This window comes from Solea senegalensis, linkage group LG7, assembly GCF_019176455.1.
Source record: "Solea senegalensis isolate Sse05_10M linkage group LG7, IFAPA_SoseM_1, whole genome shotgun sequence".
NCBI classification, from domain to species: Eukaryota; Metazoa; Chordata; class Actinopteri; order Pleuronectiformes; family Soleidae; genus Solea; species Solea senegalensis.
Genome location: NC_058027.1, coordinates 16,786,920 through 16,803,270, shown reverse-complemented (window position 1 = coordinate 16,803,270; position 16,351 = coordinate 16,786,920). Strand labels below are relative to the sequence as shown.

At 40.5% G+C, this 16,351-nt stretch overlaps 1 protein-coding gene across 1 annotated transcript in view; it reads right to left on the bottom strand.

Annotated features, from left to right (window-relative positions):
- Positions 1-16,351, bottom strand: part of LOC122772627 (T-cell immunomodulatory protein-like) — a 45,321-nt gene that overhangs the window by 13,228 nt on the left and 15,742 nt on the right. The window contains exons 4-5 of the mRNA XM_044030815.1: positions 14,618-14,661; positions 12,246-12,324 (exon numbers count right to left, since the gene is read on the bottom strand). Coding sequence (XP_043886750.1) covers positions 12,246-12,324; positions 14,618-14,661 — 123 coding nt within the window. The remainder of the gene's footprint in view (positions 1-12,245; positions 12,325-14,617; positions 14,662-16,351) is intronic.

The following is a 16,351-nucleotide window of genomic DNA, read 5'->3' as shown; positions in this document are numbered from 1 at the left end:
GCAGGAGAGACGGAGCGAAAGAGGCTGCAGCATGAGCCCTTTGGTTCTGACATGAAGTCACATTATGAAAGATACAAATCAGAGCCCGACGCCTGAGGACAGTCCAACACCTCCGCCCTCATCCTCCCTCAGAGCTCCCCCCTCTCCGTACTTACTATTCTCAACAAACCCCTTCGTTTCTCGCTTCCTTCTCTCTGCTCATCTCTCTCCTCTCCCCTGATACATCACTTCGATTTGGCCTTCCTCGTTTTTGCCTCCCCTTCTTCTCCCCTCCTCCTGCACCCACCCTACCCCTCCCCTTCAGCTGCTGTATCTCGCCCACGCCACCCAACTCTGCCAAGTGCAGCTGACATAATTCAACCTCTACGTGGTAAACAAAGAGAGGGCGAAAAAAAAGAGAGGAAGAGAGAGGGAGGGAAGAAGGGAGAGAGAGAAAAAGAAAGCCTCGAGGCAGCCAGTGATCAGAACTAATGTGGATGGACTGCAAATTGCAGGCTGAGAAGAGCACAACAGTTTTGCTTTTCCCTCTCCCACTATTTTCTTAAATCTCTGCTTAAGTTTAGTTCAGTTATCACCAAGACTTCCAATTTGGACTCAGCAGAACCTGGGTCAGCACAAAAATTCTCTTCTTTTACACAGATAAAGCTGACATGTCTCATGGGGATCTGTTCTTGCAGGACATAGCCATTGGGTGAAAGTGAGTAGCTAACTCACTGTGGTGTTTTTGCACTAAAAGCCGACCCACTATTTTCAATGAACCCATCAACTTTTGCCACATTTTACCATACCACGCTTTTCATCTGTCATTTCTCTGTCTCCTCCTCTAGCGTCAGCTCTGTGTTCTGTATGCGCTTCTGTTTTCTGAACCTTTTAGTGATAGCTGAGGTGAGAAGTGGCATAATTGCCTCAGATTGCGAAAAGCGAGGGGCGAGAGTGAGAAAAATATTGGCTTTCCAGTGTTTCCGAAAAGAGCTAGGCACAGTCGGTGATGGAGGTTGACTTGCTCGGAGAAAAGCACAAAGCCTCTGCATCTAACAGATATTGAAGGTGAATCCTGGGGTGTCTGACATTTACTGAGAGGTGCATACGTGTGTGTGTCAGTGAGTGTGAGTGGGTGTGAGCAGGAGAACTGCACCAGAGCCGTAAAGAGGAAAGCTGTGTTCTGCTCTGTGACGAGCTGTGAACACATAATTTTTAAATTAGAATCCGGTAAGTCAGCACAAAAAGGATTGGAACATAAATAGATGTTTGTTGGGTCATTAACACTAAACGATTCCACACATCACATGGTGATTGATCACAATATTACTAACTAGGTCTCTTGTTCCTCACCGTATCCAAACATTCTGCAGCTTGACATTATAAACAATTACAACCGCTTAGACACAAATTGACTTTTGAAATGAAATAGTTACAGGTACGTCACCGGGGAGCCTAAAGTTGTTTCAGATATTATTATTAACTGATATTAAATGCATCAGATGTTAATCTATGAAAAACCTTTCTGACGGTGGAAACATTTTAAATACTGCACGGAGGAATGGAGGAGTCAGAAGCAGCCACCGTGTTAGATGAGGCTGCAAACCTCCTACTTCTCAAGAGTAACAATTTTACTCACACAAAGCAGCTATTCAAAGATTTAATGCAACATCATAGAAAAAAAAACTCCCATAGACCTTTTTTTTTAGAATTTAAGAATGGGGAATCACACGGCTCACTGAGCGATAGGTAGATGCAAACCAGGCAGAATGTGTGAAGGCAGTGGAAGTGGTGAAATGCAAGGCTGTATTTACATTCTCCATTTTAATTTCAAAACTTATGCTGACTGTAACATCTTCCGTTACATACAACGACCCCAAATCTCCCCTTGCTGTTTTTCATAAAAATCTGTAGTAATGTATTTTATTTTTCTTGACATTGACCAATCAAATGCAAGACAGTCTAGAAAAGGAGGCAGAAGCCCAGTCTTGATTTAGGAAAGCTGGTCAGCTCCACTCTGACCTGCTCCATTGGACTCGACAGGGCGGCATTTTTGAGGGAATTGGACCTCAAAGCCAGACTTGGGTTGATGTTTTTGACAGACTGCTGTTTGCTGTCAGTGCAGACAAAGGGTGGATGGCTTGTACTTGGCCACTCAGCAAGGAGTGGGCCAGAGGATCAAGCAGGGTTACCTTGCAGGCAGGGAGCCTGGCTTATCTCCTGAGTGTGTGTGTGTGTGTGTGTGTGTGTGTGTGTGTGTGTGTGTGTGTGTGTGTGTGTGTGTGTGTGTGTGTGTGTGTGCAAGAAAGCCATTTCACAATATGGGAAGGCTGGCAAAACGGTATTATGTAGTGTATTGGAATGTCGCTGTTTTGTGGCCCGTGTGTGTGTGTGTGTGTGTGTGTGTGTGTGTGTGCCTCTGTGCTATGTCCCTACAGCAAAGCCAGTGGAGGCCTTGGCGGAGAATTCCACCATGCACACTTGACACACAGCCAAAAGTTGATCTCATTGTAGAAAATTCAGTGCACGCACGAGTTCAAACTATAACTAACTAACATTACAAAATAATGTGTACACTCTTTGACCCATGGGCACTTTCATTTATCTTCAAGTGTCACTACGTGACACCCATCTACTCTGCATCATAGCTGACAAAATGCCTGGAGTGTTGCCAGCCATACCCTCTGGAACGCTCTCTCTCTGCATTTGCACGAGTTTGCTTCCTTAAACACACTTAAAAAAACACCTGTGTAGATGATTATTGATATCTTTTATGTCTTATTGTTGTTGCCATTATTCTTTTGTGGAATGCATGCATTAGTGGCTTTGTAGAATGTCACTGGGTGTCTTGAAACACATTCACAATTGATAATTATTATTATTGTTGGACTGAAACAGTTAGAGCATTGCACATAAATAGGAAATGATTTTCGATGTAGCAGTGTGGAATCTGGTGAAATACATTTTAACTGTTCCCACATAAATGTTGCAAATTTTTCTCACAGCAGAATGCAACACAGTGAGGGAGGGCAGAATCGAGGGTTGTGGGATATTAAGACTCCTCTTGATGCCAACGCTAACAAACATGACTCCCTTGTAGGCATAAGAAGGTGTGAAAAAAAGAAAAAAAAAAAGAAGTGAGAAACATCAGAGAAAGACTGACAGACAGACAGAGGACGTGGATGCCTCTGAGGAAGCCTTGTGTGTGTGTGCGTGTGCGTGTCCACTTGCTGATATCTTATGACACATGTCCTCATGTAAAACTTGTTCTGTCCAGAGGTTTTAACTCCTCGGGTGCACGGTGAAAGTTTGATGTGCAGCATCAGCCTGAAAGTGACTCGGCACAAAAGGAAATAAGAAATCACTAGACAATTAAAATTTCAAGAACACAAGTATACTGCATGTGTGCGGAACACATCGGTTTCAAATGACAACCCAGTATCTGCTACTTGACGGAAAGAGCACTCAGCAATACAAATGATCACGATCTCAGTTCTTCATTGATACATTTAATATGGCCATAAACTTAATTGTCTTGCATGGTTGTACTCTTCCTTCCATTCCCTACAGCTTTCAAACAACTAAAACGGTTTACAGAGAAATTCAGAGTGCCTGTCGCCATAGAAACCATTTGCTCCCCCCAATGCCGATAAAAAAAAAAGCAAATTGCAGCAATGGAGGGTGGAGCCGCAAGGGATAGAAAGAACACACCACACACACTGGCAGTCTGCTTTGCCTGGAGAGCCCCCTTTAGTTCCCACACATTGTTGTCAAGATGTGGGCATTGATTTGGGAGGTAAAATGTTGTGTTTGAGAGAGTGAATGTGTGTGTGTGTGTGTGTGTGGACAAAATGAAGGACCCAGGAGGTTTTAGAGTTGATCTGTCCACCACTGAGCTTTGCACCAAAGCATAATGACATTAGTATCTGCCCCTGACACCACCTGAGACGACGAACACACACACACAGACACACAGACACACACACACACACACACACACACACACACACACACACACACACACACACACACACACACACACACACACACACACACACACACACACAGTGTGTTTGACTTAAAGCCAGATGTATCACCACATATTAAGCACCATAAATATCCTGTCTTCGTTCGTTGAAGCGTCTGTTTGGTGCAAAACTGATCATACAACATGTCAGTTATGACACTTAATATCATATCATATACCTTTCCATTAGACTGTTTTCATGCACTCATTTGATTTCTGCATGAAAACAGAACATGTATTGAGGGAGGCTTTGTGCTTTTCCCCCGGAAAAAGTCTTTAAATATCACATTAAAAGTTCTCACGCTTGAGAGAGGAGGAAAAGTTGGCATATTGATAAAACGCAGAGGCAAATGAGTGCAATGGAAAAAAGTTTCAGCGAATAAAAGAGCATGTTTAGAAACTACCAGTCTAAAATGTTTCTCAGAAAAATAAAAATGATATTACAATTTGAAGTGTCAAGTACTTAGTGTGACCTACCCTTACACTTACAATAGCACAGACCTGGCTCTCTTAAACCTGGAGTGGAACCCTGACTAATGTTACTAGTAAAGCCTGTGTTCGTCCTACTGTTTCATGTCGACAAATGTCTGCTGTGAAAAAACATATATTACACCAGATTTATTCAAGACATGCTTGAGCATCACATACACATGTTCGATGAGTTAGACCCAATTTCAGTCACATTATTACAAGGAATTTGAAAGACACACCAACTACAAAGCTGGTAGTGCCCTAAGACTTTTACACAGTACTGTATTTGTTACAAAAAAGACAGAAAAGACAGCATGATTGGCCGAGATTGCATGTTACTGTAGCGTAGTTGTTGTTTCAGAACCTTGGACAGCGCTGGTTGTGTGCGCGTAAGTGTGACACTGTCCTTGGTGCTGAAATGGAGGAGCAGCAGATCGATAAAACACATTGCTTATGCTGGTTTATTAGCTTGTTTGCGGTGCGTGGCTGTAAATATAAGTTTTGGCTCTAATTCTATTTCCTCAATTGACTGATGCTCCACCTGCAAACAATGCACCAATGACTCACTGATGTGGGACACTAATAGAAAATGATACACCAGTGCTTCTAGCAGGCAGATTAATAAGGCTCTAAAAGAAAACTAACATTTGGTCAACAATTGGTTTCTGTGTGGTGCAATCAAAGGTGTTTCTTCAAGTTTATGCTTTTCTTTCTTTTTCCTCCCCTGACAACCACACACTTATTCTTGTTGGTGTTCTATTTGAAGAGGGTCAAACTGTTGGGCTGCCATCAACTCAACTGTTAAAGTTCATGACTGTGTTAAGTTATAATTACAGTGCTTTTTTTTTTTCAGAATCACTATTATAATTCAACCATCGACCGTCTAATCACCGTCTAATCTTAAACATAAAATAAAGCTAATTGAGAAACATACCTTATCAAAGCATTCTCTCTCATCTCCCTCTCTTTCTGTGTTGGGTAATCTTGATTAACAAAAAGGGCACAATGCTTTTAAGACTCTTTTAACAATTTCTGTGGATATCCATTTTTGTGAGTGAAAAATTTTTCAGTTATACAATCACTGACTCAAGGTGACCAACATTAGGTGTCTAATCTCAACTACTGAAAGTTGGTTGATATAGCAACACATTGCTGTTGGACCACAGTGCATAGGAAACATCATTTTTGATTTCTCAGAATAGAAGGATCTCTAGATATAGTACAAACAAGATTTGAACAAAGTGAACTAAATGTTCTATCCGAACTAACTATTGGTTACTGAAAAACTGTTCTAAAAATAATTTGCATACGTTCAATAAACCTACAGAATAAGATTATCTTATGAGATTTATAAAGACTCTATTTTTGTTGTCTTTTAAATGTGCTATGTAAATACATTTATTTGACCTTGACCTACACTTACCAGTGCTGACATATAGTGTTAACATTTAAATGCTAACAAAATTTGACAACACCAGCATGGTGACGTTTCAAAACTGAAACCTTGGACATAACAGTGCTACGCAGAATTTTAAACTTGATTTGATCAATTTGACTAGATTTACTGCGACGACGTACAACAGACATTTTGATGCACAAGAAATTTAAATTTAAATACAACGAGGTATTAACAGCTTAACAGTGTTTTGAGGAGCGATTACGTGGTGTGAAATGAGAGAGGAAAAATAGATGAAAGTGAGAGTAGTTCTGGTGGGGGGATGTGGAGAAAAAAAACAAAAAGATGAGGAAAGAGACGCAGGAAGGAGGCGAAGCAGTGACAAACAGGGGAGAGAAACACATGCTAAGCCTGATCAATAGTAATTCACCATGTCTCTGTGGAGGGTTACCTCTCTCCTCATTTTTCCCCCCGCCACTTCCATATTTCCTTCTCCACCTCTGTTTTGATCTCTCTATGCTCTTCTCCTCCCATTTTCTATCGTTCTCTGATGTTCCACCCTCGTTGTGAATCCTCCCTGTGAGTTACATCTGCCCCATCTGCCGTAAACTGTGTAATAATATGGTTTGAGGATGGGACAACAGTTAGTATTGACCAGATGAGGTCTCTCAGAACAGGAGTATTCCGTGGCCATAGATCAGTGTGACATTAAGTGCAACAGGCTGGCCTTTACAACACTGCTGGAGGCTTCAGCATGATGCAGCAAAATGCAACATGAAAGGCTTCCAATGTGTGAACGAGTCAACAGACGCACACACTGTTTCCCATTCGAATTTGAGAAATGTTGTTTTTGGATCCGGTAAATATCTAAAAAGGTTAAAATATGATAAATATGTTTGTCGACAAGTTGCTGCAGGTGAACATGTGTTTTCTAAAAGGTTGTGCGTGCATGCAAAATGAGAGTGTGCACTGTCGGAGTGTGTGCATGTGTGAGCCATCACTAATCCCCTGAACTCATTAGCCTAATTGAACAGTCTGCAGAGAGCTCCACATTGATCTTTGGCTGATATGATTCTCCACCGTCGCTCGTCTTTCTTTCCGTCTCTCTGTCCTCTCTTTTCCTGTCACTTGTCTCTTAAATGTCCTCCCTCTCTTTCTTCATCCTTCGCTCCGGCTCTGTGCACAATTACCTTTGACACTATAGACACGCTCCCTGTAAACCTGACTAATTTGCAGATTGGCAAGGGCACATATGCAACAACAGCTGAATTTCCATCCGTGTTTATTTATGGGCGTGAGGATGTGTTATATTTAAAAACCCAAAATGGGTTGGCTTATATTTTGATAGATTGAGCATCATTTCACTGGAGAAAATTGCTTACAAATGCATTTAAGCAAATCCTGACAAAGTCTGAAAGTTGTTTATCCCACTGCACAACACTGTACAAATTTATGAGCAGAGATTGTATCATGGATAAAAACACAGCTTGGAAAAAGCAACAATACTTTAAACAACAGTAAAAATTCAGAAAATTATGATAAGACATTGCTATTGATATTGTTTAATCGACCAAATGTATTTTTTTACCTTTTTTTGGCAACTTTATAAGGATGTATTTTGGAAGTGTCACTGTAAGACATACTGACACATAGTCAGCATCATAAATACAGCTGACTGTGCAATTGGCAACTCATACCCCTACAAATCATGGCTACCAGAGGGGAAATAAATAAAAAAACTGATTTTAGGCAGATAACAAAAAGGCTCACCTGATGAAATCTAAGCCTGCTTGAGGCTACGATATCTTAAGAATACATTTTTCCATCTTAGCTTGCCTTTTCCAACTGGAAACTGTAGTTTGTGCATCAGACACTGACTATGTGTCAGCGCTTTCATACAGCCTCATTTCACTTAATAGTGAGAACAATATTTTTTTCCTCCCAGAGCAGAAGGCAACTGCATCATCAATCTAACATGAGCTGGTGAAAACAGTGGTCTTTTTGATGTTGCTTATAATCGTACAATTGTGAAAGAAAGTTAAATGCCACTACTGGTCACTGTTCTCACGTCAAGTGGGTGAGCTGGGACGCAGCAGGGAAAAAAAACAAAAAAAACATTTTTTTACTGCTCACTGCCCATAAGAGTGTCCACAGTAAGAAAAGAGGGAGGTGAATAAAGAGGCTGTTAATGAATCTTCAACTATTCATCTCCACCACACCACCTGTCTCTCGCTGCTGCTCTCTTTCCGTCACAGCAGGAGTTAGTTGATAATGAGGTGTGGTGTTGTCAGAATCACAGTCCATACTCATCCATCCGAGCTGCTTAGTAAGGGGGCCTGGTACGCCGCTGTCTAGTACTTACACACAACACACACACACACAAGGTCACGGACAGACAGATGTCCAGGAATGCTCACGCACTTGTGCACACAGACACACAAAACACTGCACTAAAAAATCTGGTCAGTATTTCTGTTGACCCTTTCGTGTCAGAGGGTGATATTATCACCGTTACTTGCCAGATACTATAAATACTGTATGACTGTATGTGGAGTGATGTCTTTCTCAGGTATCTCCCAGATGAAAGTCGAGTCTACTTCCTACTCCTCTCTACATCCACGCTATCTCTTCTTTTATTCCTCCTCTCTTCATCCCGCCAAAGTGACTGATCTCCTTCTTTTGTGCATTCATCTCTCTTATATCTCGATACTCTCCTCAGTCCTTTATCCATTTCTCACACTCTCTTTCCTCGGTGCTTTCTCCTCCTTTTAGAAGGGTGAAGGGTAAGTGAAGATCGTCAAGCCCCCAGTGGAGAGGCCCAGATGTGTGTGTACGTGTGCATGTGCGTGTGTGGTTGTATAGATGTGTTTGTGCGCACCCTATCATTGCTCATCACTGGCAGCTTCGGTGGCAGTTCCTAGAGCTACAAGCCACAGAATAAACACACTTGATATCACAACACACACAGACATGCGCACACACACAGACACATGCACACGCACACGCACACGCGCGCACACACACACACACACACACACAAACAGGCAGCAATTGCTACTGTTAAATGAGGGGTCTGGGGAGTTGTAACGGCAAAGCCTCTGGCTGCTCTCACTCTCCTCCTACAACAGTGCACTCCACTCCAACACACACCAGAAATAAAAGCCAGCGTTACGGTGGGCAGATGGAAGTTCTCCAGGATGTTTTAATGTTAAATAGATAGGATTATATTTTATTGATCATCACCAAACCAGGAACTTAAATGCATGGCGAATTAAATCACGGACCTCAAAGTTAGGTGGTATTAGTCTTCAAACCCATGTGGTTAAGTAGTTTTTTAGTTTCCTTGTTTTTTTCCTTGTTTTTATCAGATGTTTTCAAAAGTCTCCAATTCATGATTAAAGTAGAGGAAGGACTCAGAGAACGCCAGCATCAACCGAGGCCGCTCAGTTTCACACAACGTCAATACACTCGCAAGGTTACCACTTCTTGAAAAGGACATTTGATAAAAATCCGACTTTTACTTTGTTGGAAATGTTGCTCACAGAGAAACAAATGAACACACACACACACACACACACACACACAGAGACAAACACAGCCAAAACCTAATTAAACTTACTTTTCTTGGCAGAGGTAACAATATTGGCACTTTTCCATTATACAGTTCTAGCACTACTTGGCTCTACTCCATTCACTCGACTCTACTTAGTTTGGTATCAGGCACGTCGTTTTACATTACCTCATAGAACCTCCTCAACTTGAGGCACGGCTGCGCAAAACTGCCGCGATGTCTATACGTGATGCGACACAAACTAGTGACGGGCAAAGCAGTTATTTTCGGTGTACTGAAACATTAATTAAGAAGATTTTTCACCGAGTCGTTCAGTACTTCCTGCATGACCGGAGCGAAGAACCTGCCTGACACAGTCACTGAACTGAAATACAGCCGGGGTTGTAAATCGGCTCACGATCGCCGGCTTTTCCGCAGTGCTGTCGCTAAATACGCCAGACTCCTCTGTTAAATACTGAGCTTTTTGGAATGTCCTTGCTAAATGTTGTTGGAGATGAACGCATGTTTTTTTTAAATGATCCACAATTTCGGCATTGTTCGGTTAGATTCTTGTGTCTGACGTCTGGCACAGTGAGGAAAAAGACACATATAATGTTTTCACGAGTAAACAAAAAACCTGGCAGAGTTTCTAGTAATTATTTGGATTCAGACTGAATTTCAATAGCAGACAACATTTATTGGATCCTTTTCAGTGTCTCAATGTTCTGTGGTTTTAAACTGTCACTGCCTTGACATTCTGCATTTCTCTATGCTTTCTCTCTCTCTGCAGTGGGTGTGGGTGATATTCTACCTCTCTTTCCACCATTTCTCTTTGCCCATTCAGTTGCAGATTTGAAACCTGTGGAATGTATGGAAAGAGAGAAGGAGACTGTGTTTCATCTGACTTTAAGACTAACTTAAGACAGGACAGCTATTTTATTCAATGGCTGCTTTGGGCTTGTACACGGAACACCTCACTGAGAAATCTGCAGCTATTACAGAATGAGTTCCAGCACTGTTTTGCTGCCAGAAGCCTAAAGTTGTCTAATGGTGGTGAAATAATAATGATGGTAAACTGTGATCCAGCTACTGATTCTATACACTGTGGCAGCAGATGAATGAAGCAATGATATCCGACAATGTAGGATTATGAAGCACAAAGACACAGGAATACACATGCACACTCAAAACTATATATATCCGTGACCCCAGGCTGTCAGCACATCTTGTCCTCATCCGGCTCTCCGTCCTTCCCACAATGCAACATCAACTAGGTTAACTGTGGCAAATTCAACGCAGCACACTGTTCTTAATGTCTCCGTGTATATCTCTGCCTCTCCATCTACCGACTCCACTCTACATATGTATCTGTCCTTTCTAATTAATCTGAAGCTGTGTCAGGGTTGCAGTGCAGGGGTTTCTGAGTTTCACAGCTGAAGACATTTCTCATCTTATTATGAACGCCCATTGATCTCACACGTGACAAGTCATAATTTGCATAAATGGGAGAATTCTAACCCCAAACCAACAGCTTACAAATGTTTGCTATACCGAGGTTGGCAACATATATCTTTCTCCATCCTTGCAAAACCAGGACACACAGAATATCCACCAATCATGTTGTTGCACTGATGCAAATGAGCAGCTGAGGTTCACAACAGTTTTCACGTGATTTGTGACGGCTGGACCCAGCATGGACCAACAAGAATGGAAGTGGAGGATATCAAGCTAATACATAGGATTACATAAACTGATTTGTTCAAGTGCTGTTGTGGGAGGAGCCAAAGCAGATCAACATAACACAAGAAAGAGTTGAAGGTTCAAGAGTCTGGAGTGAGCCATAAAAGTTTTTCGTGGGACAAAGACACCAATCTTTTTAAGTGTTTTTTCTTTTATTTTTATCAGACTCTAATGTAGTTTTAATGTCTTTGTTGAGTATTATTGTGCCGTAGACGGACGTAAAGGGAAGCTAGAATTACCCTCTCATGGTTGTTAGCCTCAATCCATGTCTGTCCAGACTCATGTAATACACAGAAGACTTTAAATGTAATCCATAGAGGCTATTTGGTATTTTGTTACCTTTAGTTTGTCAACTGTTTGTGCCATTATGCATACAAGTGGTCTCCAGTGTTTTATAAGTTTCTACTGTATGTAACTCCAAGATTCATATTCGACTGATGGTGCTAGAGAAGCTGTGCTCATCTTCTAAAAACGAATCCTGACGAGCAATAATATGTAGACATAGCTTTGGAAAAAACAGTCAAAGAGTGAATGAAAAACAACACAAAATAGTAAGTCAAGTAAGTCATTCAGCATTGAACAAGCACTAAAATGTAAACAAAATAAGTACTAACTAGGAACACAGTTCAGAGGCAATGTGCAACAAGGATTAGGGCCTTATCAAACTGATTTATTTTCCTTTCAGTTAAAGCACTCTGTAGAAGGACATTCTTCATCTGTTTTTTTTTTACTCTAGCTGACCTCTCTGCTCCAGCTTTTGTCTTGGAGGCACGGAGACTTTTTTCTACTCATTAATAAAAAGAAGAAAGCTAGAAAATAAAATCAATATTTCCCTCTACTTCTCATTCTCTCCTTTCTTAAAAAAAAACACCCCCAAAACAAATCCTGTGGTGTTCAGCCAGACTAAGAACAACAGTTTTTGGTGTGTCATTGAGGACAAGTTATAAATACAAAGATGATGTAGACGTAGAAAAGCTCAGGTAGTGACATTTTCAGAAGAACAAATCTCTAACATTAAAGGAGTAGTTCATGAGAAGTGAGAGCTACCACGGAAAGAGACTTTAAAAGACAACAGACTTTACCTGAGGCGTTTTTCATATAGCCATTGGAGTCCATAGTAGTGTACATGACATAGGGACCTGGCTGGTTAACACCAAAGGCCTGGAAAAAACACACATACAAACACAAATGAGAATAACTGACAAATCTTGACATTCTGCATTGTCTTCTTGCATCAGCTGTCTGCCAGTGAGGTTAAACAAACTTGACGAGAGAAACAGGGAGACAAGAGAAGAGGAGGGCAGAAAGACAGACAGACAGACATACATGCTCTTACCACTTTGACCTTGAGCACATTTCACTTATTACTTTCACTAGGTGTTGTGACAAATGTCTGACTTAGCCGACTCTGACAGAGCATAAATGAGTGTGACTGCTGTGTGTTTGCACATCTGTGTGGGAGGATACGGAGAGGGGTGTTTTATCGCTTCATTATGAAAGGACGGGATCTAATGAAGAGATCTGTCATCCCTGACTTCACAGGAGCTAATCACGAGACTGCTACGCGCACAAACACGCACACTGTGACGGAGACCTGTGACCCTCGGGAGTCAGGTGAGAGAGGAGCAGAAATTAGGTCAAACACAAAAAGAACAGAGAGAGAGAGAGGGAGAGAGGTGAACTTAGTGGACTTAAAGGAAGACGGTGGAGGAGAGGTGTGGGTACGCAGAGTAAAATAAGAAGAGAGGCGGGTGATGGATGGTGAGAGGAGAGGAGTCGACACAGCCGCAAGCTTCACTCGTCAACGTGTATTCATCATACTCTTTCAGCTAGACAACATGCAGGTGGAAGAGTAGACAGAAAACCAAAACAACTCTAGTACAAGCAGCCTCTAGTTGATGTCAAAAGTAAATGGATTTTGCAAAGCGACTGCATAAGAAGTGATGTCATGTTGCACTATTTCTGTCAGATTTATCCATCCGCCTACACATGAGCATTCAACACTGGCTCTTTAGAGTTTCAAAAAGGTCCTTGACAAAATGATTGCTATGTTTAACTCACAAAGTGCACTTAACATTACACCTCATTCGGACAAACACAATTTTTTAATGTTAACCTTAGATAAATAAATAGTGGAAAACAGTTGACAACAGTGTAATTGACAAGGACCTGGCTGAATCATGAACATTTTATAATTATTATTATTATTTGAAGGGATTAATTGACCTCTGCTGAACCTTCTTCATCACCATCAACCCAATCTGGGTTGGATACAGGTAACTACCAAGAAATCAATGATTTTGACTTGACTAAACATCATTTAAACGTCTTTCCAAAAAGTGAAACAGAAAAGCGAGAGGTTAAAATAAAATAAAACTACTGGATTTAATCAAATTTAACTCTCAGGTTCATCCTTCGAGTGTTAGAGCTACACTTCTATGGGAATTGCACACAAGAATCCTGCATGTTATGTGGGTTCATTCACCACAAGTTGCAGTCGAGACTTTGTTCTAAAAGTGGTTTGAACACAAGTTGCCAGGTAGAGTAGAAACTATGCAGAAGAAACTATTTTTCATGCATTTTATTTCCACTGTTATATTGAGTTGAAAGATATATTGCTGCTGTGTGTAATAAAATCTTCCATCATAGTACTGAATGCTATGTTGCAATATAAAATGTTCCAGTGCCTTTTAAATGATGGGTTCTTTTCTCAACTGTACCTTCCAGGACCATATGTCATCTTCAGCATCTGACCACCTCTGTTTTTGTGATGTGTTGGAATTTAATACATACATACATATTATATACAGTGCTTAGTATTAGACCACTATCCAAAGCCACAGCTGCCCAAAATTAACAACATTGGTAATTATCAAAATATTTTTTTAGCTCTTTAACCAAAATGATATTTTTAATGCTAAAATATAATTATTATTGTTATCTATGCATTTTCAAATGTATTGTTTTGCAAAAAAAAGGAAAAAAATCACATTATTATATCTTGATTAAGATGTCAAATTAGAATTATTTATTTGTATTTCTGAACAGAAAAATCAGGTTTTATTTTGGTATAAAAAGATTCAGTTTGTTATTTGCAAAATAAATAACAATAGGATTTCTAGAATATTTATATTTTTATGAAAGGCGGTCTAATAAATTTGTTAAGCGCCGTACGTGTTTGCTGTGCATGTACATGCTTAGTGCCAAGGTGGTACCTTTGCATGAGGCTTATTTAACCAGTGTGTGAGGTGGTCACACCAACGCACACATGTAGCCTTGGATACCTCATAAAATGGAACACCTCATACACAGAAAGTTGGACATCACACAAAGGTAGTAATTTGTCCTCATATTAAAACTTTCTATTAGGAAAATGTGTAATAGTACAGATGGTAGACTCAGATATGCCACAAATTAAAAAGTTGGACTGAGAAGAAATTTAAAGATTTCTTACGTTCACGTCTTCCGGGCAGTTATTGGAGCAGAGGCCGCTGAGCACTGAAAAACACAGAAAAAGGCAGAGTTGGACATGTTACTCAGCATGTATTGCATGTCCAGCACAATGACATGAACTGCTGGTGAACAATCTGTGAGGGTGCTGCTAGCATTAATTGTCAAAATCTTTGTCAAAAAACTTTTGCTAACACAGTGACGTCTTAATCCTCTTTTCTGTTTATGAAAAACATGAAGTAAAAACATAATAATAATAATGATGTGCACACTAGTGACAGTGCATGTGTATATATGCCCACGAAAAAGAGCAGTTCACTTATGTACAAGAGAGGTTTGGACGAAATTTGCTGGATTTCTAACCAGCTATTAGAGAAGTGACTTTATTAGCATACTGATCAGGTCCTGGGGTCTTAATTGTCTTGATTTGCCTGATGGAGTCATGCTGGAGCCCAGTACTGTGTTAATAAGGTCTGCACCCAGTGCTGCATTAAACAGCCAAACTCAGTGCACCTATTCAAAGGGAACACGCTGGTTCACTGGTACAAACAGTGGTTGGGGTGAAGCCACAGCACTACATAGTTAATCAAAAACATTTACCGCACAAACAGTAGCCTCATATGAACAAAACTTTTCTCTGTATTGTGACATCATGAAGTCACAATTACACCGAAGCTATAATGAGCTGCTGTTGGGGAATCTGAATGCAGAAGTCACACGATAGTGAAAACAAGCGACGGCTGTTCATTCTTCTTGACACATCTCTTTTGTTCTTATCCACACACGGCCATTCACTGATCGCCATGGTTCCTCTGTTCATTCTCGCACACTGTAACAGATATTTATAGACCGGTACAACACAGTATTACAAACAAATAATACAATACAAACAAAGTATTCGCAAAGGCTTAATGTTAGTTATTCTTCTTGTGAAGCGCAAGTGGAGAATAACTGTATGGCCTTTAGAATGGCAAAAGTCCATCTGAACTCATATTCTAGATTTTAATCGTGTCAAGAGACATTCACTGATGGTTAGACTCATGGTCTAAATACAGTATGTGTGTATGTTAATGAAAATTCCTTTGATGACTGTGAGATGCCTGGGGGGTGGGATGGGGGAAGAGATTACATAAAATTACATATTAAAAAACAAAAAACAAACAAAAACAACAACAGAAAAAGAAAGAAAAACAGGGAAAAAAACAAATTCTGCCTTGAACTGGTGGATATGTGACAGTATAGTATAGTAGGCAAAAAACCTGCAGCCTGCTTTGTGTTGGGTGTTGATTAGCGAATGCAAGAACATGATAAACTGCTACTTGAACTAACCAACTCAGCCATTGAGTGTATATGCACAGTATTTCCACGACAATGTGGGTATTAAATCAGAGTGTGACCATGTACTACACAGTCTGTGAACAAATGTAGTAGTGGTTCCAAGGCTGATGACTGCATGGGACCATTTTCTCGTTCTCTGATCCTCGACACGGTCACCCTGCCATTATTTTGTGTGAATACATTTTTTTTGTTTTTTTTTTCCCCTTTTCTTTTGATTTGAAAAGAAAATGTATGTGAGGCAAAAGCAAATTTGTTGCTTTGATGTTCACAGGCTTATTATGTTTACGCCTGAAATGGAATTCAGATGGAGCGCTCATCAAAGACAAACATTAAATGGCCACAAAGCATGTCAGGCTACTACTTGTTTTGTTGTCAATTGCACAGCCTGCCAGAAATGATT